This window comes from Chroicocephalus ridibundus, chromosome 13, assembly GCF_963924245.1.
Source record: "Chroicocephalus ridibundus chromosome 13, bChrRid1.1, whole genome shotgun sequence".
In the NCBI taxonomy this organism is placed as follows: Eukaryota; Metazoa; Chordata; class Aves; order Charadriiformes; family Laridae; genus Chroicocephalus; species Chroicocephalus ridibundus.
This window is the reverse complement of record NC_086296.1, coordinates 15351300-15374727: the sequence shown is the minus strand read 5'-3', so window position 1 is coordinate 15374727 and position 23428 is coordinate 15351300. Positions and strand designations below refer to the sequence as shown.

The window sequence follows — 23428 nt, the reverse complement described above, 5'->3', positions numbered from 1 at the left end:
CAGGAAGGTACGATACCGACGCTTCCCTTTTGCTTTTAAAAACTAGAGGATTGGTACAACGGGATCTCGCTGGAGATGTCCCTGCTCCTGGCTGGCAGGGGGGTGGCACTAGGTGACCTTTAACGGTCCCTTCCCACCCAAACCTGTCTGTGATTCTACAGCCTTGGAGAAAACAAAACCGGGCAGCGAGTGGTGGTTTCCAGAGCCGATTTTTAAAGAAAAAAAAAAACAAACTCTGAAATAGAGAAGTCCTGTTTTTGCATCCGGTGCGGGGCTGGGCTTAAGGTCAGCCAGCTGTTCTCCTCCAGCTGTGCTCAGCGGGGGGAGCACCCCCATCCCGGTCCCACCAGTGTCCCTTCAATCCCTGGCCGAGCCCTGGGTGCCGTTTCCAGCCGGGCAGAGCTGAGGTCCGGGGATTCCCCCAGGAAACCCCTCTAGAAACAGCCTGTGGGTTGAGCCTCGCCAGCCCCTTTCCATCTAAATATCGGGGATGACTCTTGTACCTTGTGTATCCCGCACAAAACAGCCGCTATCCCGGCTTTCCCCTGCAGCGGGGGGGACCCGCAGGGCTGGGGCGGCCGTAAAAATCTGGAAATGGGTTGAGTTTTTGCTGAATTGGAGTGAGTTTTGGGTCCTTGGGTACCCGGCAGCTGACCCGGGTGGGAGGGGATGGGGAGCGGGTGGAGGTTGGATGGAGCCCAGCGGGATTCACCCCGGACAGGTCCCGGCGGGTCCCGGAGCTGGCGCTGTCGCCCAGCGCCTCGTCCATCCTTCTGCGCTTTGTTTTTATGAGAGCGGGACCAGTTGGACCAGTCTGGGCTGACAGCTGGGCAGGGACCGGGTGACACGGAGTGTTCGGGGACCCAGGATCCCGGGGCTGGGGCTAGTTTGGGGTGCGCTGTGCTTGCCAAGGGACAAGGTGCGTGCCCTTGGCTACCGAGTGTCCCCCAGGGGCAAACGGGTCCTCCTGCTGCCCCCTCCCAGTGTGTGCCCAGCTCAGCCCCAGCCCTGCCCTCTCATAGTGCCAGTATGCGTGCATCCAGCCCCTCTGGAGTCCCACTGCTGTCCCAGTACAACCCCAGTGCCCTCTCAGGGCTGTCCCAGTGCCATCCCAGTACAGACTCAGTGCCATCTCAGAGCTGTCCCAATGCCATCCCAGTACAGACTCAGTGCCGTCTCAGGGTTGTCCCAGTGCAGCCCCAATGCCATCCCAGTACAAACTCAGTGCCATTTCAGGGCGTCCCAGTACAGTCTTAGGCGGTCCCAGTGCCATCCCAGTATGGTCCCCGGGCCGTCCCAGTCCAGTCTCAGGCTGTCCCGGTGCGGTCCCAGTGCCGTCCCAGTCCAGTCTCAGGGCTGTCCCAGTGCAGACTCAGTGCCATCTCAGGGTTGTCCCAGTACAGTCTTAGGCTGTCCCAGTGCCATCCCAGTATAGTCTCAGTGCCATCCCAGTATGGTCCCCGGGCCGTCCCAGTCCAGTCTCAGGCTGCTCCAGTACGGTCCCAGTGCCGTCCCAGTCCAGCCCCAGCGCAGCCCGCTGCGGGCTCAGCCTGCTCCCAGCCCTGGCCCCGCCCCTCTGCTCACGTCGCCCCGCCCCCTCGCTGGCACAGCTGCGGGCGGGGACAATCCCTGACGGACAGCTCCCTCCCGACGGTTTGACCAATCCCCTCCCGCGCTGGGCGGGTTCCGCGCCGCCATCCGCGCGTCTGATTGGCGACAGGCCCTCTCCCGCCCAATAGCGTGGCGGCGCGTGGGCGTGGCCGGCCGGGGGGGCGTGGCCGCCGCCGTGGCCGCGGCATGGAGGAGCGGCCGGGCCGCCGCTGAGCCGCGCCGCCGCCATGGCCAAGAGCCGCGGGGGCGGCGGGCCCGGCTCGCCCGGCGGCCGCCACCACAGCCTAGCCGGCACCCGCGAAAGCCTGGCCGAGCCGGGCGGCGATGAGCTCAGTTCCCTCGGCTCCGACTCCGAGGTGAACGGCGGCGGCCCTGAGGAACGGCGCGTCGACAAGTTCGGCTTCATCGTGGGCAGCCGCAGCGCCGAGGGGCCGTGAGTGGGGCCGCCGGGGGAGGGGGGGCTGGGGAGCCGCCCGGGGGAGGCCGCCCGCCGCGCCACCGGGGCTGGGAGCGCCTCATCCCGCCCCGGGGTGGGGGGGGGGAGTCCTGCAGCGGGCCCGGCGCCGGGGCCCCGGGCGGGTGCGGGTGGCCGGGCCCCCGCCTTTAGCGCCGGTCCCCCTGCGAGGGAGAGCCCCGAAAGGCGTTCCAGCTCCTCCCCGTCTCCGTGGGCAGCGGGAGGGGCGCCCAGGAGCGAGGCCTCCTCGCCCCCGCTGGGGTCTGGCTGCCTCCGGGCCTCTGCTCCCAGCGCGGCATTCCGGCGGGGTTTTGGCCGCCGTCGAACGGGGGAGGCCAAGCCATTGCTCGGTGGCTTGGTTGAGGGAACCGGTAGCCGTTGGCGAGGAGGCGCAGGCCCGCCGCCCTCGGTGGAGGAAGGCCTGGGAGGAAGCGGGGCCACCCCACGGCCACGGGGGCCACCCCACGGCCAGGCCTGCCCGAGGTGCTGGGCCCCGGGGTGGTGCCGGCACCCAGGAATGCGCTGCGGGCGAGCTGGTTCGGCAGCGTGTTTGGTGTTTGCCTTCCTGGCCGTGGTTTGGCAGTGACGCCCGGAGAAGGCAGCGGGGGACGGTGGGTGGCAGCCCGCTCCGCGCTGGCTGGGACGTTGCCTGGAGTGGGTTCCCCTGCGTGCTCTGCTGTCAGTTGGGCTCCGTGCCTCAGTTTCCCCGTCCACGAGGAGCCCAGAGTTCACCCCTTGTAAGCCCGCGGGCGTCACTCGGCTGCGCTGCGGGGAACAGAAGCCTCCGGAGGTTTGATTGCTGAGCAAGGTGCATCGCTCTGGGTGATAAACCGCCGAGCTCGCAGCTCGGCATCAGAGGAGCGGGGTGGCCTCTCCTGCCTGAGGTGCTGCACCCTGCCCCGGCCGCACGCCGCGTTTTGGGGACACTTCACTGTTGTCCCTATGGATGTCCCTGTCCCCGGGGCTCAGCAGGCAGAGACTCCCCTGGCCGGAGCTCCTGGTACCGGAGGCAGGTGCTGACAGCGTGGTGGCTGCAGTCGCCAGGGACTGAGCCTTCCTCCCGTGCCCTGCAGATGCACTGGGGCCCGATCCTGCTCTTCTCCGGGGCTTTTATCCGCTCTCCATCTGTCCAGGAGTGGATAAACGGCCTGAGCGGATAGCATGGCCTCCCTCCATGGCTAGCAGAGTTGGGGTCCTTCTGGGTTTTAGGGAAGCCTGGGGAGGGCCAGTGGGGTGTCCCAGCATCTGCGGAGGGTCTGGGGGCAGCAGGAAGGGCCGAGCTGTGGGGCTGTCACCCGCAGCGTGGGTGCGGAGGAGCATCTCGCTGCCTCCCGGCCTGGGGTGCCCCCACCCGGTCCTCCCCGCCTCGGCCATCTGAAATGCCTCCGGTCCTCGCTCTGTGCCCGCTGCCAAGCAGCCATCAGCTGGTAACAGCTTCCAGTCTGGGCTGGCCGGGCTCCAGCAGGCCCGTGGCCAACGCCTGTATCCAACGTCCAGCGCTCCCGAGCTTCCCACGCCTCCGAGAGCCCCAGCTCCTCCGGCAGCCCGAGCTCCCCGGCTCGGGGCCAGCGCTCCCTCCGTCCCCGTGCCGGGCTGCGTTCCCTCCGTCCCCATGCCATGCCGGCCAGGGAGCTGCCAGCCGTGCCCAACCCGCGCTTGGGAGGGGGGGGTGGCTGCACCGAGCAAAGCGGATCCCTTTGGAGAGGGTTTGCTCTCCGAAACAATCGCGCTCGGCCCCGTCTGACCCGCTGTGGTGGGTGGGAGGCGGCGGGGAAGGGCTGGGCAGGGAGCAGGGCGGCGCTGCCAGCTGGATGCGGCCATGGGCTCTCCGTGCCGCTTGTTTTCCGGCTCCTAACGGGGAGAGATCTGGGAGGAGGCAGGGCCTGTGTGTCCTGCGGCGGCGCTGGGCGCTCTGCACCCCCCTGAGGGATGCTTGGCGCCTGGACCACTGTCCTCGGAAAGGATGTGGCCACTCCTGGGATTGGCATGGCCACGGGGCAGTGCAGAGCTGAATCTGGGAGGGCATCGGATCTGCTGGAGTTGGTCCTCCTTCGCTGAAGGCTTGAAGGAGCTTCTGCTCCCCCTGGGACGCGCACACCCAGGGCCTGGCCGAGCTGTCTGTCACCCTTGTCTCCTCGCTGATGAAAGGCAGAGGTTGCCCAAGGGGGTTGGAGGCCACGGTGCCGGCTTCCCCCTTGCCGGCGATGGCGTCGCGGCAAGGCAGGGTTAAATCAGATTCCCCGGCTAGGCTGAGCCGCTGCTGGAAAACACTCCCCTCCCTCCTGAGGGACCCTCGGCCGGGCTCGGCGCCGGGCCTGGAGCAGCGCCAGGCTTTTGGGGTGCGAGCATGCTTTGGGGCCGTGCAGATGACATGATGCTTATGGCCTCGGCTTTCTCCGTCCGCAGCCAGCCCCTACGGGGCAGGGGGTGGGGGGGATCGGACCTCGCTCAGCTCAGCTCATGGTTCTGGCTGGGCTCCCCGGTTCCTCGCCTTGCTGGCGTGCCCTCCTCTCGGGGCACAGGTCCCCGGGGACGCTCGGGTCACACGGTGGGTGCAGTGCAGGCTGCTCCCCAGAGGTTTTGAACAGCTGGGGGGAGTTGGGGCTGCGCTGTCGCGGTGATTTCGCTGGTGGTGAGCGCTTCCGGCAGCGCCGAGCAGCTGCCAAAAATGCTGGTGCTCTCGAGCGTGTCCCAGCTGGGCTCTGTGCTGGCAGTGGGGGCCACCAGCCGGCAGTGGGGGCCACCAGCCAGCCGTGGAGGGCACCCGGGATGCTGGACGGGACAGCGGGGGGGGGGCTCTGCGATGCAAGGAGGGCTCGGCACCACCCTGACTGGGCTCTCCCCCCTCACACCCTCCATCCCGCAGGCTGGAGGAGGTGCCCTTGGAGGTGCTACGGCAGCGGGAGTCCAAGTGGCTGGACATGCTCAACAACTGGGACAAGTGGATGGCCAAAAAACACAAGAAGGTAAGTGACAGCCTTGTCCCCTGGGGCTGCCCCCAGGACAGCTGTACAGGCGAGGAGGGGGGGGCGGCAGGGAGGGACAGCCGGGTGCAGCCGTGTCCCCTTGAGGCTCTGAGGCAGCCTGCGTGTCACCCGGTCCCCGCAGACAGACATGGTGTCCTTTGGATGACGTTGGTGGCTTGAATGGGCTGTTCCCTCCCTGAGACGCTTCTCCTTGCGGGAGGGAAGCTGGAGCTTGGAGGGATGGGGGGGGCTGAGCCTGCGGTCCCCCAGCCAGCCCGCTCCTGCCCCCCGTCTGCTCCCCGCCGGGCTGGAGCCTTCCTAGGGCTTCTTTGGCTGCCTGCAGGCAGCCATGGGAATTGTTCGGTCATGGAAACTTCTGTTCTGAGCATCTCGTAGACCAAAAAAAGCTCCGGGTAGGAAACGTTTGAGCCTGATGTGCGCGACACTGGTCCGCAAGCTGGGGTCCCCAGGAGACTCGCGGTGGTGTGTGCTGGGTGGCTCCATGGCTTGGTCCGTTGGTGCTCCCTGACCTCCTGAGCCTGCGAACGAGGCAGGGATGGGATGCAGCTAGTCCCAGCTTGCTGCTGTGTGTCCGCTGGAAGCGGTGAGGCTGCTGGCAAGGGTCAGCGGTGCCTGAGAGTGGCCGAAGGGCTGCCGCCTCCTCCTCCACCCAGCTGGCAGAGCCTCCTGGCACCGCTCCGTGTGCTGTGCTCCCGGAGCGCCGTCCCCGCTCGCTGCCTGCTGAACGACGCAGGAATCCCTCATCTGTTTCTTGGCCGCTCGCAAAGGATTTGGGAGAGCTCTCTGGGACGCGGCAGGCGGGCGCTTTGTTCTGCGGGCGGTTTCCGCTGCTCTCCGGCCATGCTGCAGCGTGGCATCCGGGCTCGGGTGAATGCTCCGGCAGCCATACGGCTGGCAGAGGAGCTCCCTCGTGCTTGGTATAGTGCTGCTGTATAGTCTGTCCTGCAGCAAAAGCTCCGTGCCCGGAGCGTCTGAGGTCTGCTTCAGAGAGCTGCTCCGTGCCCAGAGCCCCGGGGCTGTGTGGGGAAGGGTGCCAGGGCTGGCCTCGGACGCTGTCGACCATCCCGGCTCTGGCAGGAGTCTGGCTGCTTTGGTACGGGGCCACGCCGCCTGGCTCAGGCCCTGCTGCTTCGGAGGAGCTTCCCGTGCAGCTGAAAAACCCCGGTACTTTTCTGGCTGCCTCGCCGGGGTTGGCTGATGGCCCGGGGATCTCTTGGGCCAGCTCCTGCCGGGCTCACTCACACCTGCACCTCTCCAGGATCCTGAAACAGTCCCTCCCTCGCCCGCCTGGCTCAGATCCCAGCGCAGCCCCACGTCCTTCGTGGCGCTGGGCCGTGCCATCGCCGCGTGCCGGTCCTTGCCCTTTCCAGCCAGACCGAAGGAGGGCAGACGCGTGGGCAGCTCCCGCTGCTCTCCAGGGATGGGCAAGCACTTCGGCTCCTCTTTGCTTTCAGCATCCCTCGACCCAGATGTGCTCCCTATCCCTGGAAGGGCACGGTGGGATCCTGGGAGACGGGTACCCCCAGCCATGGGGGCGATGGCAGGACCCCGTGCAGAGCCAAGGGGATGAGATGCTCAGCCGCTTGGCCCCGGCCGTGCTGAGCCTGGACAGCTGGAGGGGCTGCCGAACTGAAACCCAGCAAGACGGCTTCCTTCCTGGCAGCTTAGCCAGCAGGAAGGGGAGCCGGCTCGAAAAGGGAGCTGTCAGCAGCGGCAGAGCTGCCCGCAGCCGCCCTGGGCATCGCCCGCCGCGTTTCCTGCGAGCACAAAAGCCTCGCAGGGCTCGGGACCTGCCCGGGTAAACAACCAGCGCTGCGGCGAGGGAGCAGCAAACCCTCCCGGGGACGCGGCGTTGCCACCACGCTGGGTTGGGCTGCTTGGAAGCACAACCCCCTGCTCCTGAGTTATGCCGGCGAACGCAGAAAAGGAGCTCTGGGGAGGCCCAGGGAGCTGTCGTCTGCGGCTTGCAGAGCCCTGGCACGTCTCTGGCACTTGGCATGTGGCCCCCAAGTGGGGCAATGAGGCGTGGGGGCCTTGCTGGGTTTTTGCAGGGCTTTATGTGGGGTAACTGTGCCGAAAACCCCGGTCTCGCATGCCCTGGCTGAGGACCATGGGGAGATGGTGCCGCTGCTTCCCCAGGAGCCGGGGAGGGACGTGCGGGGGGGTCTCTGGTTGTGGTCCCCGTGGGGCGCTGGCAGCGGCAGGGTTAAGCCGGCTCAGCTCCCTGCTGCGGGGTGGGTACCTGCGGTCACTGCCTCGCCTGGACTTTGGTCTTGGCTGGTACCCCGTGCCAAGGAAACTGGGGGCCAACTGTGGGCACGGAGCCAGCCTCCAGAGCCGGCCGTGCGTGGAGCTGCTGTTCTGCCTGGGGTGAGCGGGCAGGAAGGCTGAGCCGCTCGGCAGGATGCAACTCCATGCTCTCCATGGACCCATGGGCGAGCAGGAGGGCTGGCCTGGGGGCCAGAGAGCCCTCCCCTGCGTCCCCAGTGCTGCCTATGGCCGTGCCGGGATGGGAGGGAGCCACCCGCACCCCGCCTTAGCTCCAGTGTTTGCCTTTCCAGCTCCCAGCAGGATCCTGCTTTCAAGCAGAGCCGGGCTTGTTTGGAGCTGTTTGGAAGCCACAAAGCCTTGGCCGGGCTCCTGGCAGCCGTCCGCAGCTCCCTCGTGCTGGCGTAGCTCTGCCTGGCATGTTAAGAGCAATGTTGGGGAGCAAGGGGTGAGCAGAACCCTCCTGAGATCCTCAGGGATGCAGCTCCCCACGCTATCCTGTAGGTCCGTGCGATGCCAGCCACCATCAGGGGACATGTGGCTGGGCATCCTGTCCCCAGGGGACTAGAGACACATGCCCTTGTACGGGGAGGCAGCAAGGGACCAGTGGTGCTGGGCTTGGCTCCCGTCTTGCCCCAGGAGCCTCTCCGCTCGCCGCTGCTCTCCCGTATTCCCCCCGTGACGGCTGTGTCTCTCCCCGCAGATCCGGCTGCGGTGCCAGAAGGGGATCCCGCCCTCGCTGCGGGGCCGAGCCTGGCAATACCTCTCTGGGAGCAAGGTCAAGCTGGAGCAGAACATCGACAAGTTTGACGTGAGTGCTGCCGGGGCCAGGGTGCTGGTGGAGGGGGCGGTGCTGGGATGGCTCCTGCTCCCTCCAGGGCTGGGGTGTCTGTTGGGGTCCCAGACGCTGCTTGTTCCCGCTGCTTGTTCCTGCTGTGCGGGGGTGAAGGAGGCTAGCATCCCAGCCTGCGTGGGCTGACCCATGACCTGGTGGGGCTCATGTTCGGGGCAGAGCCAGGTCCAGCCCTGTGGCCGCTCCGGCGGCTCGCTGCAGGTCCCACGTGTCAGAGCGGTTGCTCACCCCAACCCTCTGCTCCCCAGGAACTGGATCTCCTCCCAGGGGACCCGAAGTGGCTGGACGTGATCGAGCGCGATCTCCATCGGCAGTTCCCCTTCCACGAGATGTTCGTCTCGCGCGGAGGTCACGGGTAAGCGGAGCTGCTGCCTGTCCGGTCCTCGGCAGCCACCGGGCTGGACCAGCACCATGGGGTAGGCACAGACTATCCCAGCTCAGTCACACTCGTCCCCCTGCAGTGTCCCCTGCTGTCCTTATGCCCCCCAGCTCACGCTGGCTGAAAACAGGACGGCTTCCCAGGAGCTCAGGGCTCCAGCACCCAGCAGGGTGGGAATTGCCATGGCAGGAGGGAGGAGGTGGCCGGCCGTGGCCTCCATTTCACCAGGGAAGTGCCGTTCCCGGCAAGGAAATGCCATTCCCCGTGTGCCAGGGAGTGTCTGTGCCCCTGTGCTTGCAGCCGGCTCCCTGCCTGGCCGCAGCTCACCCTGAGCCAGCATCCCTGGGAGATGGTCGGTGCCCACAGTTCCCTGTCTCGCCTCTCGGATCCAGGCAGGATGGGGCCTCGGTGGGCAGAGCTTCCCAGAGCGAGCAGAGCCGTGATTATCGTGTCCCGGAGCCCTGGGTTTGTGTGGAAGAAGGATCCCAGCCAGGGACTGACTCAGGCTTATGGGGGAAGAGTGGTGGCCAGTGGCCGGCCTGCGGTGCTGGGTCACCGGACAGTGCCAAGTGCCGGTTTGATCCGCGGGGGAGGCTGCTGGGCTGCGCCCGTGCTCTCTCTCCACCTCTCCCTCCCCGGGCTGTCTCCGCAGGCAGCAGGACCTGTTTCGGGTACTGAAGGCGTACACGCTGTACCGCCCGGAGGAGGGCTACTGCCAGGCCCAGGCCCCCATCGCCGCCGTCCTGCTCATGCACATGCCGGCCGAGGTATGAGCACGCAGGGAGACCCGGTGGCCCGAGAGCTGGGACTAGTGGGAGGGTGTGGGTGGCTTCGGGGTGGTGCTGGGCTCCCAGCACCTGTTTATGCCCAATCTTGGCTGGTGCAGGGAGGAGCCCTTCGCCCCAGCCCGCTCCCTTGGTCCCTGGGAGCAGGGTGGGGGCTGCAGGGACGTCCCCCGGGGTCACCTGGGTGCTCACCCCCTGTCCTTGGCTTGCAGCAAGCGTTCTGGTGCCTGGTGCAGATCTGTGAGAAGTACCTCCCCGGCTACTACAGCGAGAAGCTGGTGAGTAAAGGGTCCGCGGTGCCTTCAGCAGCGGCAGGGACCTGCGGTGTCTCCCAGGCCTAAAGCTCCCCCAGCTCCTCAGCCTGGAGAAAGAAGAGAGATCCTGGGTGCTCCCACAGTCTCCCTGTTGTACCAGGGTGCCCCGGAGCATCCTGCAGTCAGGGATGGGGGTGCTCAGCGTAGCTTTGCTGCTGGCGTCCGTGGGGGACAGCTCTGCTCCCATAGCCGGGTCTGGACGGAGGGTAGGCTGCTCCTCCGCTGGGGCCGGGCACTGGGAAGCTGATCCCAGGGCTCACCGGGGCTTCTTGATGCTCTCCCTGCAGGAGGCCATTCAGCTGGACGGGCAGATCCTCTTCTCGCTGCTGCACAAGGTCTCGCCCGTGGCCTACAAGCACCTGAGCAAGCAGAAGATCGACCCCATCCTCTACATGACGGAGTGGTTCATGTGCGCCTTCTCCCGCACGCTGCCCTGGAGCTCCGTCCTGCGTGTCTGGGACATGTTCTTCTGTGAAGGTAGAAGCTCCCCACCATCCTCTTCCTCCTGGGGTGACCGGCTGCAGCCCCTGTGGCGTATGGACGGCACTCGGGGCTGCAGCAGGAGCGCTGCCGTGGCTGCTTGCCTGTGCCTGGCACATGGGAGCCCTTGTAGGGCAGGTTTGGGGCAGCCCCGAGACTGGGCTGTTTTCCTGGGGGTTAGGGGGCACGTGCATCCCAAATCCACCCTGACCCGCTAGCAGGACTGAGAGCTGGTGCCCCACGCCATCTGAGGGACGTGGTGGCAGCGTCACCCCGTCCTGCCTGGCACTCGCTGCCTCGCCTCTCTCCGTGCAGGGGTGAAGATCATCTTCCGGGTGGGCCTCGTGCTGCTCAAACACACCCTGGGCTCCTCGGACAAGCTCAAGTCCTGCCAGGGCCAGTACGAGACCATGGAGCGGCTGAGGGCCCTCAGCCCCAAGATCATGCAGGAGACCTTCCTGGTGCAGGAGGTGAGGTGCCGGGCAGAGTCTGGGAGCCCCAGTGCCCCCCAGTTGGCCACGCTGCTGGACTGGGCTGCCCATGGGTGGGCAGAGCTGGCGCAGCACGGGGACGGTCCCCAAAAGGCTTGGGTTTGGGGGTGACCCTGCCGCAGTGGCTGGGGTGCAGAGCTGGCCCCGGGTGGCATCGTCGCTGTCGGGGGAGATGCTGATGGCACGAGCCTGTCCCCGCAGGTCATCGAGCTGCCGGTGACGGAGCGTCAGATCGAGCGGGAGCACCTGATCCAGCTGAAGAAGTGGCGGGAGACGCATGGGGAGCTGCAGTGCAAGTCCCCCCCGCGCCTGCACGGCGCCAAGGCCATCAGCGAGGCCGAGCCCCCCACCCGCAAGGCGCTGGAGCCCGTCCCCTCCATCATTGTCCCCCCCGGGCCAGCTCCCGTGCCCAAGGCCCGCAAGAGCAAGGAGAAGAGCAGAGAAAAGGGCCCGGCCAGCCCTGCCAACGGCCCCGGGGCTGAGGGCAATGGGGCACCCGGCTCGGCCCGGGAGCTGCTGCACCCCCAGGTCTCCCCCCACCACCAGTCCAAGGAGAGCCTGAGCTCCCGGGAGAGCGAGGACACGTACTTGTAGGGCCGGTGCGGTGCTGGGTCCGCACCCCGGGGCAGCCGGGCTCAGCTGGGCTGCGCACGGACCCGGGCTCAAGGACGCTGCTGGGGGCTGTGCGGGGACCCGGGGCGCTGTTGGGGGGACGGGCTGGAGGGATGGGGGACACCGTGGCCCTTGTGGCTCGAAGCCAGGGTGGGGTTGAGGGGGGGGGGCACAACCCCGGGAGGTTGGCGAGGTGCGGTGACCGAAGTGGGGACGCTTTGGGTCTGCGCTGGGTGCCCACCCCGGCAGGGTGCTGGCGCCGCAAGCGGTGGGAGCCCTGGCAGGGGGTGGCTGAGCCACCCCAGCTCCCTCCCCGCACCCCGGGGGGCATCCGGGCTGCCCCACGGACCCTTCTCTCTCTGTCCCACGGCCCCTCGACCTGCTGCCCCCAGGCTCCCTCCCATGCCCGCCTCCTCCCCCCCCCTCCCCATTCCCACCCTGCGCTGGCTGGGCAGACCCAGTGGCGCGGGGGGACTGGGGGTACGCGAGGAGCCGGCCCCCCCCCCCCCCACCTCCTCTTTATCTAGCGAGGATATATCAAGCTGTAGCCCTATATGTAGTACCGAATTTACCTACTCACTGAGCCTATTTATTATTCCTCCGTGGCAGTAACCGTCGCAGGACAGGGACCCAGGCTGGGAGCTGCAGGCAGGACGCGCCGGAAGCAGCGGGATGTGATGCCAGACCACGACCCGGGGGGCTAAAGCCCCCCACCCCCCCCATTACCCCCCTCCCTGGGCTCCCCACAGCGGGGAGCGTTCACCCTGCCGGGGCCGTTCCCACTGCTGCCACCACCCCGTCCCCGGCGGAGGTGAGAGGGGGTGGGCGAGGGGCCGGGTGCTCCCCCGTTGCGGGGTCCCCTCTCTCCTGCGCCCCCCCCCCCCCGCCCTCCCCAAGGGCCGGGGGTGGCTTTGTAAAATAAAGCGGGGAAAAAACGGTTTTGTACAAAGGGGTAAATAAAGCAAGGATTGTGTAAAGGCGCAGCGCCTGCGGCTCCCCCCCGGTCTCTTCCCGTCGCCCTTTGGGAATGGGGTAAAGGGGGGGGCGCAGGATGGGGGGTGTGGGTGCTCCCCCTTGCCTCCTACCTCCTCCTGCACCGTCAGCTTCGGGGAGTCACCCTGTCCCCTGGGTGAGGGGGGACACCCAGCACTTGTGTCCCCGGTGCTGGGGAGGGTCCTGCTGCCGTCACCCCCCGTCACTGCCCCAGCGCAGCCACCCCGGGGTGACTGAGCCCGGCCCCAGCCCCCCCCCGCTGTCTCGCCCAGCCCTGGGGCTGCCCCCGTTTGAAGTGTAAATGGCAGGACGCTGAGACCTGCCCCAGCTTGTGACAGCCGTGGCTGCTGCCAGGCCCTGGGGGGCTCTTGGGGGGGGGGGCTGCCATGGGGTGATAGCCCTTCCAGCCCCCCAGACCTGCCCCCACACACACACACGCAGCGTCACAGCTCCTGTGGCCAAATAGAACCGGGAGATCCTAATTTATCCCGTGGCACCCCAGAGCTCAGCTTTCCACGCACAAACTGGTGCCCAGGCCCTCTCTGCCTCCCTCCCTCTGCTTCCCGCAGGCGGGAATTCTGCCCAAACTTCCATTCCTTCCCCCCAAAGCTCTCTTTTCCCAGGGATCATCTGAAGGATGGTGCCTGTTTGCGGTGCTGGGTTCCCCCCTGCCCCTGGAAACCTCGGCTCTGGGGCTGCTGCCCTGGTTTTGGTAAATCCCCGCTGCCGGGCCGGCTTATGAGGCTTATCCTTGGATTTGGGGCCGAGGCTGGAGAAGCTGCTGGATGCTGGGGTGAGCCTGGCCGGGGTGGAAAGGGTACGGTGGGGTTGGCGTTTGGGCTCCCAGTGGGTCCAGGTCCCGGCCTGACTTGTGCTGGTGGGGGCAGGACTGGGAGCTGGAGGGTTGAGACCCCAGGTCGGGCACGCCAGGGCTCTGAGTTGGGGCTGGGTTCGGGTACCCCGGGTCGGGTCCGGGTTGGGCATCCCGAGGATTCAGGTCAGGACTGGGTTGGCCAGTCCCAGGGCTGTAGGTTGGGGTTGGACCAGGCACCCTGACGCTCTAGGCTTGGGTCCAGTGCAGCAACCCTGGGGCTCCGGGTCGGGGTTGGTTTGGGTGCCCCAGGGCTCGGGGTCAGGTCCCGTCTAGGCCCCCCGGAGCTTTTCCAGGCACCCCGAGGTTCTGGGTCAGGTCCTGCGCAGGCACCCCGGGGCAGGCAGGGTCTGGCGTGGGCACCCCGAGGCCACAGGTTGGAGCTCCAGGCACCCTGGGAACCCCGGGGCTCCGGGCCAGGGCTGGTTTGGGTGCCCTGGGTCTCTGGGTCGGGTCTTGCCCAGGCACCCTGGGGCTCTGGGTCAGTTTGGGTCCGGTGTGGGCATCCGGGGGCTCTCAACTGGGGCTGGTTTGGGTGCCCGGGGCCTCCAAACCGGGGCTGGACCAGGCACCCCGGGGCTCCGGGCTGGGTCGGGTCTGGTGTAGGTGCTCCAGGCCGGGGCCAGGTTGGGCATCCCAGGACTGTGGGTTGGAGCCGCTCCGGGCATCCCGGGGCTGTGGGTCAGGGCTGGTTTGGGTGCTCCAGGGCTCCAGGTCGGGTCCTGGCCAGGCACCCCGGGGCTCTGGGTCAGTTTGGGTCCAGTGTGGGCATCCGGGGGCTCTCAATTGGAGATGGTTTGGGTGCTCCAGGGCTCCGGGTCGGGTCCCAGCCAGGCACCCTGGGGCTCTGGGTCAGTTTGGGTCCGGTGTGGGCATCCGGGGGCTCTCAACTGGGGCTGGTTTGGGTGCCCGGGGCCTCCAAACCGGGGCTGGACCAGGCACCCCGGGGCTCCGGGCTGGGTCGGGTCTGGTGTGGATGCTCCAGGCCGGGGCCAGGTTGGGCGTCCCAGGACTGTGGGTTGGAGCCGCTCCGGGCACCCCGGGGCTGTGGGTCAGGGCTGGTTTGGGTGCTCCAGGGCTCCGGGTTGGGTCCTGGCCAGGCACCCCGGGGCTGTGGGTCAGTTTGGGTCCAGTGTGGGCATCTGGGGGCTCTCAATTGGAGATGGTTTGGGTGCTCCAGGGCTCCGGGTCGGGTCCCGGCCAGGCACCCCGGGGCTGTGGGTCAGTTTGGGTCTGGTGTGGGCATCCGGGGGCTCTCAACTGGGGCTGGTTTGGGTGCCCGGGGCCTCCAAACCGGGGCTGGACCAGGCACCCCGGGGCTCCGGGCTGGGTCGGGTCTGGTGTAGGTGCTCCAGGCCGGGGCCAGGTTGGGCATCCCAGGACTGTGGGTTGGAGCCTCTCCGGGCACCCCGGGGCTGTGGGTCAGGGCTGGTTTGGGTGCTCCAGGGCTCCAGGTCAGGTCCTGGCCAGGCACCCCGGGGCTGTGGGTCAGTTTGGGTCCAGTGTGGGCATCTGGGGGGTCTCAATTGGGGCTGGTTTGGGTGCCCTGGGGCTCTGGGCGGGGGCTGGACCAGGCACTGCCGGGCTCCAGGCCGGGTCGGGTCTGGTGTGGACGCTCCAGGCCGGGGCTGGGTTGGGCATCCCGGGGCTCTGGGTCGGAGCCGCTCCGGGCATCCCGGGGCTGTGGGTCGGGGCTGGTTTGGTTGCCCCGGAGCTCCGGGACGGGGTTGCCCCAAGCACCCCGGCGCTGGCTGCGGGCCGGGTCGGGTCCGGCACGGGCATCCCGGGGCTGCGGATCGGCTCCGGTAACGAACCCCCCCCCGGGGGCTACGGGTCGGGTCCGGCTCAGTCGCCGCAGGCCCCGGGCGGGGCGGGGCGAGGGCGGGGCGGGCTGTTGCCCCTCCCGCGGCGCGGGGCGGGCCCGGGGCAGCGTTCGTAGCGGTGGCGGCGGGGACCGGGACCGGGACGGGGGTCGGTGCCGGGGCCGGTGCCGGTGCGGCCGACTCATGGACCTGCACATCCTGGAGCACCGGGTGCGGGTGCTGAGCCTGGCCCGCCGCGGGCTCTGGCTCTACACCCACCCGCTGCTCAAGCTGCTCTTCCTGCCCCAGCGCTGCCGGTACCGGCCTTCATCCCCCCCCCCCCCCCCCAACTCCTCCTCCTCCTCCTCCGGTGCCCGGCACCGCTCCAGCAACCCCCCCCCCCCCCCCGCCCCCGCCTCCTTCCCCGGTTCGGCAGCGCTGGTTTCTCCTCCAGGTGCAAGTTCTTCAGCCTGACGGAGACCCCCGAGGACTACACCATCATGCTGGACGAGGAGGGCTTCAAAGGTACCGGGGGGGCGGGGGGGGGCTTCTGCGGCCACCCCGTCCCACGCGGGGTGGGCTGGCACCGCAGGCGCGAGTTGTGCACGTTCTCAGCCCAACCGAGCGTAGCGACGTTCCGGGCCTGGGCCGCAGGGAACGAGTCCCGGCTTGTAGCGTGGTTCCTTCGGTACGTGCCCATCCCCGGGGCTCCTGGCCACGGAGCTCCTGGCGCCTGCGCTGGGGATGTACCAGCTTGCCCGGCCGAGGCTCTCCCGGCGCGGCTGCCTTCGCCCTAATAACCCCCTCCCAGGCAGAGCCGTGTCTCCACCACATTATGGGACCGGGCTTGGAAACTGGTGGGGATGGTCTGCGGGGAGCCCAGTGCCAGCCGAAAGCCCGGCTGCTCCGGGCGGGGGGCAGGCACCCCCCGGGCTGCCAGCGGGCAGCACCCCGGCTCCCTGCCTGCTGCGGCTGCTGCTGCCAGGCCCCCTGCCATCATTCCCTTGGCTGCTTTCATCCCGTCCCCCTGCCCGGCGCTTCGGCAGAGCGGGAGCCATTCCGCGCCCGGGGGTGAGCCCTGCCTGGGAGTGCTGCCCGGCAGCAGGGACCAGATTTTGGGGTGTCCTGGGAGGCGTCGAACCCTTCCAGGCCTGTCCCCCCTCCCCAGGAGGTGTCACCCGGTGGTGTCCCCACCGCCGGTGACCCAGCGCGTGCCGTGCATCGGCCTCACCGCCGGTCCTGCCGGGGCTACCAGCCCAACGGGCTGTGCCGGAGGGGCCGGATCCTGTCCTGCCTTTCCACGCCCAAACCTTCCTGCCCAGGCCGCGGGGAGCCGGCCGCAGCTTGTCACCTTGGCCGTGCCCCAAGGAGCAAGGGTCAGCGCTCCGGCCGGGGGGTGCTCGCCGCCGGACCCAGCTCCCACCTTTCTCCCCAGCCCTTAGCTCGGGGAAGGGGCCGTGGGGCCGGGCTCCCCTTCCCCCCCCACCTCCCCAGAGCTGGAGCCGTTCCCCACGTATTGTTTTATTTCGGGGCCTGCGGACAAATATTCCTCAATCCCGAGGGGAGGGCGGGAAGTGGCGAACAATGGTCCTGCGAGCCGGCAGCCCCGCTGCGCCGCCTGTACCCCCCCGGGGCTGGGGGGCTGCCAGCGTCCCCCCGCTGCGGGGACGGGACGGGGACCCTGGCAGAGGAGAGCTGCAGCCCCTCTCTTCCCTTGGGGACCCAGGTTAACCCCCAGGGTGGGCGCCACGGGGACAGCGGGGTCCCCCCCGCGCTCTCACGGCCTCGCCCAGGGTGGTGTTGAAAAGCAATTAAGCGGCGAGTGCTGGGACGGGTCCCCATGTCCCCGAGTGTCCCCCCCTCAAGTCCCGAGGCTCAGCCCTGGGCCGGAGCTGAGGCCGTTCTGCCGCTTCCTGCGCAGGAACAGGCGCTGGAAACACCCACCGAGGCCCCCGGATCCGGCCCCGCTCCTGCCCTGCCCCAGCCGTGGATTGGGAGCGGGGTGCGGAGCCTGCCCCCCCACCCCCCCCGCACCGTGGATGCGGGACCCCTCCCCGGGGCGACCTCTCCTCCGCCACTGGTGTGATGAGTTTGCCTTCTCAGCCGGGCTGCGATGCCAGGTGCGGGGCTGTCTCCCATGGGTGCTGCCTCCCACCTTCGCCGGGAGGCGGGGAGTGGTTTGGAGATCCCTTGGGACATCTCCCCCCCCACCATCACCTCCCTGTTCCTCCCAGGGAGCGCTGTGGGGTGGGAAAGGGGTGACAGGAGTTGGGGGGCGTTCCCTGGGTGAGTCCTGGGACACCCCGGCAGCGCCAGGCCCTCTCCCGGGCAGGAGGGTGGGAGCAATGGGGGGGGACGTGGGACAAGTGAGCGCAGCCCCCCCCATCCCATCCCGGGGCAGGAAGGGCCCAGCCAGCGCGCGCCCGCCCTGCCAAGAAAAGCAGCTTTTTGGGAGGCAGCCCTGGCCCCCGGCCAGCCTGGGCTCGGCCTCTCCCCGTCAGGCTGCCACCCCCGGGACAGCGGGGTGGCCCTTCCCTTGTCCCCTCCAGTGCCATGTGTCCCCCCCCCTCCCCGAGCATCCCTGGTGCAGGATGCCGGGCTGGGGGCTCCCGGGGGGCAGGGGATGAGCCGGGCAGCCCCAAGGCCCTGGTGGTGCTGGTTTTGGGATGCAGCGCACCCCGACACCCCCTCGCACCCAGCCCGGGGTGCTGGTGCAGGGAGGAGAGATGCACCCTGGGCTTGTGGGGGGTGGGGGTCGTAGCCTTGGCCCCGCTCATCCCTGCAGCCAAAATCAGGCGCCGTCTCAGCGCCTGGAGCAGCTGAGCCCTGTCTGGCTCGTTCCGCCTGTGGAAGGGGCTGGTCTGCGCCCCCAAACCAGCATCTGCAGCCCACGCCTGGGGCTGATCCTGTCCTGGCTCCGCTGGGCCAGCTCGTCTCCCGAGGAACAGTGTGACACGCGGTGCCTGAGCCGGTGCGAGCCCTGGGGCACGTGGCATCGGGTGCCATTCGGCTGTGCCAAGCTCCAGGGAGCCCCGTGCCTCAGTTTCCCCTTGCCCCTCGCAGAGCTGCCGCCCTCCGAGTTCATGCAGGTGGCGGATTCGACGTGGCTGGTGCTCAGCGTCGTCTCCAACGGCCGGGCGCCCTCCGGCTGCCAGGCCACCGGCGTCACCAAGATCGCCAGGTCGGTCATCGCGCCGCTGGCCGAGCACCACGTCTCGGTGCTGATGCTCTCCACCTACCAGACCGACTTCATCCTGGTGAGTGCCGGGCGAGGATGGGGACGGCGGCACCTGGTCCCAGCAGGGTGCTGGCTTCCCAGCTGGGTGGGGGACCTCAGGGTCCCCCCGGTACCTGGCCGGCTGCGGGGAGGGGTGGTCCTGATCCTGCACCCCCGGGCAGGTGCGGGAGCGGGACCTGCCGGTGGTGATCCACACGCTGGCAGGGGAGTTCGACATCTACAAGGAGGAGAGCGGCGAGTGCGTCCCCGTCACCTGCGATGACGTGAGCAACGGCTTCCTCAAGCCCAAGCCGGGTGAGTGATGCCAAGTCCCACGTCTCCTGGGGCCACCCCGTCCCCAGGACCACCCAGTCCCTGCCAAGATGCTCCAGCTCTTGCCAATGGTACCCACAAAATTGGGTGACCTCCAGGGCTGCCAATCCCTGCTGAGATGCTCCAGCTCCCACGGGTGGTACCCACATCCTTGGGAGACCTTCGAGGTCACCCGGTCCCCACTGAGATGCTCCAGCTCCTCCCGGTGGTACCCATGTCCTGGGGGGACCTCCAGGGCCACCCAGTCCCCGCTGAGATGATCCAGCTCCTCCCAGTGGTACCCACATCCTTGGGGGACCTTCGAGGTCACCCAGTCCCCACTGAGATGCTCCAGCTCCCACCACTGGTACCCACGTCCCTGGGGGACCTCCAGGGCCACCCAGTCCCTGCTGAGATGCTCCAGCTCCTCCCAGTGGTACCCACATCCTTGAGAGACCTCCACGACCACCCAGTCCCTGCTGAGATGCTCCAGCTCCCGCTGGTGGTACCCACATCCTTGGGGGACCTTCGAGGTCACCTGGTCCCCGCTGAGATGCTCCAGCTCCTCCCGGTGGTACCCACGTCCCTGGGGGACCTCCAGGGCCACCCAATCCCCTCTGAGATGCTCCAGCTCCTCCCGGTGGTACCCACGTCCCGGGGAGACCTCCAGGGCCACCCGGTCCCCACTGAGATGCTCCAGCTCCCGCTGGTGGTACCCACGTCCCAGGGGGACCTCCAGGGCCACCCCTCTGCACCCTGAGGGATGCCGGGCTGTGGCTGCGGTGGCCACGGGGTGGCACTGCGGCACTGTCCCTAAACTGTCCCCACGCCTGATGGGTGGCTCTCCCCCTGCCAGCCGCCAGCCCCACGCTGCACCCCGTGCAGAGCCCCCAGACCCGCTTCTGCGTCCTGACCGTGGCCCCCGACACGCTGCCCGCCATCGCCACCATGCTCATCGACGTCCTCTTCTACTCCCACAGGTGGGTCTCAGGTTCGGGGACGTGGTGGTGGCCCCTCACCCGGTGCCACCTGAACCAGGGTGACATGTCACCCCCCCTTGCTCCCAGTGGCTTTTCAAGCTCTGGGTGTGTTTAACAAACGGGTTTTGCCCTCCCGAGCGTGCCGGGGGGCTGCAGCCATGTGGGTGCCACGGGTCCCGCTGCCACCGTGGACATGGGAGCCCCGAGGTGACGCAGGGGACGAGCCCCCGTTGCAGCAAAGCCGGGGAAGGGATTGCAAAACAGGAGAGAGCGGGTTGCAAAAGGCCGGTGGGAACGGCGCAGGGATGCTCCTGGCCGGGACATCCTGTGTCCCCTGGGTCCCTTCTGGTGGGACCTTCCTGCTCCGGAGGCATCATGGCGCTTTGGGAATGCGTGTCACTGGTGTCGCCCCTGTCCTGTGTGTGACCGACACTCGCCGCCCCCCAGCCCAGCGGCTGTACGGGCCGCACACCCCGCCGCGGGTAGCACCCACTCCTGTCCCCCCCACCTCCTCCCCACCCGCCGGCTCAACCCGTGGCATCCCCCCGTGATGCTCAAGGACACCCCGTGCCACCACCGAGCCTTTCTCCTCCCAATTTCGGGGGTGGTGACCCTTCCCTGCGGCTCTCTTCCCCCCCACCCCGCCACCCCGCTCCGCAGCCCACCGAGGGAGGCTGGCGCTGACGGCCAGGACCTCGACTCCATCACCTTCTTCGCCTTCTCCCTCATCGAGGGCTACATCTCCATCGTGATGGACGCCGAAACCCAGAAGCGGTAGGTGACATCTGCATGGCCGTCTGTCCCCGGGGCTGGGGGCTCAGGGAGAGGGGGGTTACACTCATTCTTCCCCCCCCCGCCCCGCACCTTCTTTCAGGTTCCCCAGTGACCTACTGCTGACCAGCTCGACGGGGGAGCTGTGGCGGATGGTGCGGATCGGCGGGCAGCCCCTCGGCTTCGGTGAGCGTGGCCGCGGTGGCCGTGTCCCCCCTCCCCGTGCCCAACACCACCCGTCCTCCTTGTGCCTGGGGGTGATGCTCTCCCGGCGTGTCCCTATGGCTGCGCCACCGGGGCCACCGCTCACCCCGGCTTCCCTTGCCCTCCCCAGACGAGTGTGGCATCGTGGCCCAGATCGCCGAGCCGCTGGCCGCCGCCGACATATCGGCGTATTACATCAGCACCTTCAACTTCGATCACGCCTTGGTGAGCCCCTGCCCTCCCCGGGGACCCGCCGCGCTGGGGGTGTCCCCGGGGCTGACACCCTCTCTGTGTCCCCCCGCTCCCGGCAGGTCCCCGAGGAGGGCATCGCCGAAGTCATCCAGCTGCTGCAGCAGCGCCAGGAGAGCGGCAGATAGCGGCCAGCTGTCCCCACACCGGGTGGCCCAGCGCGGTGGCACGATGGCCTCCGCCTTCCCCCCCATCTTTGTTATTTTTTGATTTTTAAGGCTCCCCCCCACCCCCGCCGCCCAGTGCGGGGCAGAGCCGGGTGCAGCATCACTCCCTGCCTGCTGGGGATGTGGGGACATGGTGGCTTCAGGGATTTGGTGGCCTCGTGGCGGTGGGACAGTGTCCCGTGGGGGGGGGAGCGGTCCCCACCGTGCCACCCCGCGGGTGAGGCCGAAGGGCAGCACTGTGCCATTCTCTGCCCCCCGGGTTGGGGGGCTCGGGAGGGGAGCAGGTGTCCCCAGGGACCTGCTGGAGGAGGGGACATGGGAGGGGACATGCCAGCGAGGGGGGATGTGGCACCGCGGTGCTGGGGGGTGACAGCCTGGGGCTGGCAGGATGTGGCCCCACGCCCTGTGTGCGTCCCCATGGCGGGGGCAGCTGTGATGCTGTGGGGCACCCCCCAACCAGCCCCACGGCGGGGGAAAGCATCCCCGGAGCTGGGATTCCCTCCCGCACCCCAAAAAGCTCCAAGGCGGAGATGGGGGGGCTGCAGTTCAGCCCCAGCCCTGTGTCCCCTCTGGGGTGGCCCCGTGCTCCTGCCTGGGCTGTTGCGTATCGTGGGGGGGACAACAGTGACCCCCCCCCCCAACTCCTCCCAAGCTCTATTTTCACATAGTTTTTATAAAAAGTCAATAAAAGTCCTATTATTTTTATTTCCCCATGGCCTCGTGGGGAGGGAGGTGGCACTGGGTGGGATGGGAGCAGCTGGGAAGTGACAGGAGGACGTGGCACTCCCCATGTCCCCGCCGTGAGGTGACCAGGACGGGGGCAGCTCCACCTTTCATTTCGGGTGCAAAAGGGGCAAAGGCTGCAGCCCCCAGCAAGTCACTGGCCCTGGGGAAACTGAGCACCCCCCCATCTTCTCTCATTGCCGGCAGAACGCCCCCCCCCCACACCCCCCCCGACAAAGTGGGGTGCGCAGGGTGGGGACTGTCCCCTCCTGGGGCGCCTGGGGAGTGCTGTGACCCCCTTGGTGGCCAGGGCTGTGCGGTGGTGGCCATGCGGACGGGCCCCCAAGCCCCTGGTTGCCCCCCAGGGCCCATGCCTGGTCGACGAGCAAGACTCGGCGGGAGCGCGAGCGCGGTGGAAACCTCTTCGGGGTCTTTTTGCCCAAGAGGGGTGGCTCAGCGGGGCTCGGGCCGGTGGGCGAATGCAGCTCTGCTCCCCTCCTGTCCCCAAAAACCGGGCCGTGCTCTCCCACGAACCAAGCGGGACCGTGCCCATGTCCCCACTGCGTCTTCCCTGCGTCAGCTCCCGCACGTTTGCAAGCCGTCAGGTTCTTGCATCCTCTCCAGGCGCTTTCTTTCCTGTCTCGCTCTCTTGTCCAGAGTCATGAGATGCTGGTGACGCGCGCCGAAGTGATGAAGAAATTGCAGCCAGCCCATGCGGTCACCGCCGCTATTTTTGTTCCCCTTGGGTATTGCACAGTCCTCCGCCACCCGCTTTCTTCCGGCGGGGCGGCCACCATGGTGGCTTCCTCCCTGCCCGGTCCGCCAGGGACCCCGTGGGGAGCCCTGGGAGGTGACGGTGCCATGCGGAGGGGCCAGGGCTGCCTGTGGATGTGGGGATCTGAAGGTGGGTGTGCTCTGCCCACGTGGTCCTGCTTGTCCAGCCTGGGTGCCCGGGGGTCCTGCCATGGCATCACACACGCCTGAGGGCCCACAGGGTCAGGGAGGGAAGGAGGGATGGATGGAGGGAGGGAGGGAGGGAGGGATGGATGGATGGGCGGATGGACGTGTGGATGGATTGATGGAAGAATGGATGTACAAGTGGATGGACGGATGCACGGATGGATGGATGGATGGATGTTCCTATGGATGGATGGAGGGATGGACGGATGGAGGGATGGACGGACGTTCCTCTGGGTGGGTGGGTGGATGGACAGGTGGCTGTATGGACAAGTGGGTGGATGGAGAGGTGGATGGATGGATGGACGGACGGACAGACGGACGGATGTGTGGATGGACAGATGGAGGGACAGAGGTGTGGATGGATGTGTGGATGGATTGATGGAAGGATGGATGTACAAGTGGATGGACAGATGCACAGATGGACGGACGGATGGATGAATGTTCCTCTGGATGGACGGATGGACGGATGGACGGATGGATGGATGGACAGAAGTTCCTCTGGGTGGGTGGACAGAGAGGTGGGTGAGTGAACAGATGGATGGATGGATGGATGGACGGACAGACGGACGAAAGTTCCTCTGGGTGGGTGGGTGGACGGACAGGTGGCTGTATGGACAAGTGGATGGACGGAGAGGTGGGTGGATGGATGAATGGATGGACAGACAGGTGGATGGACATATGTACGGACAGGGAGGTGGATAGATGGATGAGTGGATGGATGTACAGATGGATGGATGGTTGGTTCATTGTAAGGATGATAGATAGATGGATAGACAGGTTGATGGATAGGTGGGCAGGTGGAGGGATGTATGGGTAGATGGGCAGAGGGTGGATGGACGGATGGACAGACAGGTAGACATATGGCCAGATGGCCATCAGACTGTCTAGACATATGGATTGGATGAACTACTTCAAACAGATGTGGAGAGAGAAGGACGTTGTCCA

General features: G+C 67.7%; 2 protein-coding genes across 6 annotated transcripts; both read left to right on the top strand.

The window, feature by feature from the left end:
• The first annotated feature begins 1769 nt into the window (after window positions 1–1769).
• On the top strand, window positions 1770–12208 carry TBC1D10A (TBC1 domain family member 10A). Of its 2 annotated transcripts, XM_063351124.1 has the most exons (9): window positions 1770–2044; window positions 4932–5031; window positions 8024–8131; window positions 8422–8528; window positions 9205–9319; window positions 9550–9615; window positions 9939–10128; window positions 10447–10601; window positions 10824–12208. In XM_063351124.1, the coding sequence occupies exons 1-9, from the start codon at window positions 1839–1841 to the stop codon at window positions 11214–11216; spliced, it is 1440 nt and encodes a 479-aa protein (XP_063207194.1). In that variant the 5' UTR covers window positions 1770–1838; the 3' UTR covers window positions 11217–12208. The 2 variants fall into 2 exon arrangements, with proteins under 2 accessions (XP_063207194.1, XP_063207193.1); XM_063351123.1 differs by lacking the exons at window positions 1770–2044; window positions 4932–5031 and adding an exon at window positions 6443–7768.
• A 786-nt stretch (window positions 12209–12994) lies between these two features.
• CASTOR1 (cytosolic arginine sensor for mTORC1 subunit 1) lies at window positions 12995–21505 on the top strand. Of its 4 annotated transcripts, none has more exons than XM_063351010.1 (9): window positions 12995–13020; window positions 15355–15425; window positions 17964–18157; window positions 18300–18432; window positions 19286–19409; window positions 20070–20183; window positions 20284–20366; window positions 20515–20609; window positions 20696–21505. In XM_063351010.1, exons 1-9 carry the CDS (start codon window positions 13013–13015, stop codon window positions 20759–20761), a joined length of 888 nt encoding a protein of 295 aa, XP_063207080.1. In that variant the 5' UTR covers window positions 12995–13012; the 3' UTR covers window positions 20762–21505. The 4 variants fall into 4 exon arrangements, with proteins under 4 accessions (XP_063207080.1, XP_063207079.1, XP_063207078.1 ...); XM_063351009.1 differs by lacking the exon at window positions 12995–13020 and adding an exon at window positions 14957–15217; XM_063351008.1 differs by lacking the exon at window positions 12995–13020 and adding an exon at window positions 15174–15217 and having other exon boundaries at window positions 16822–18157.
• The last annotated feature ends 1923 nt before the right edge of the window (window positions 21506–23428 follow it).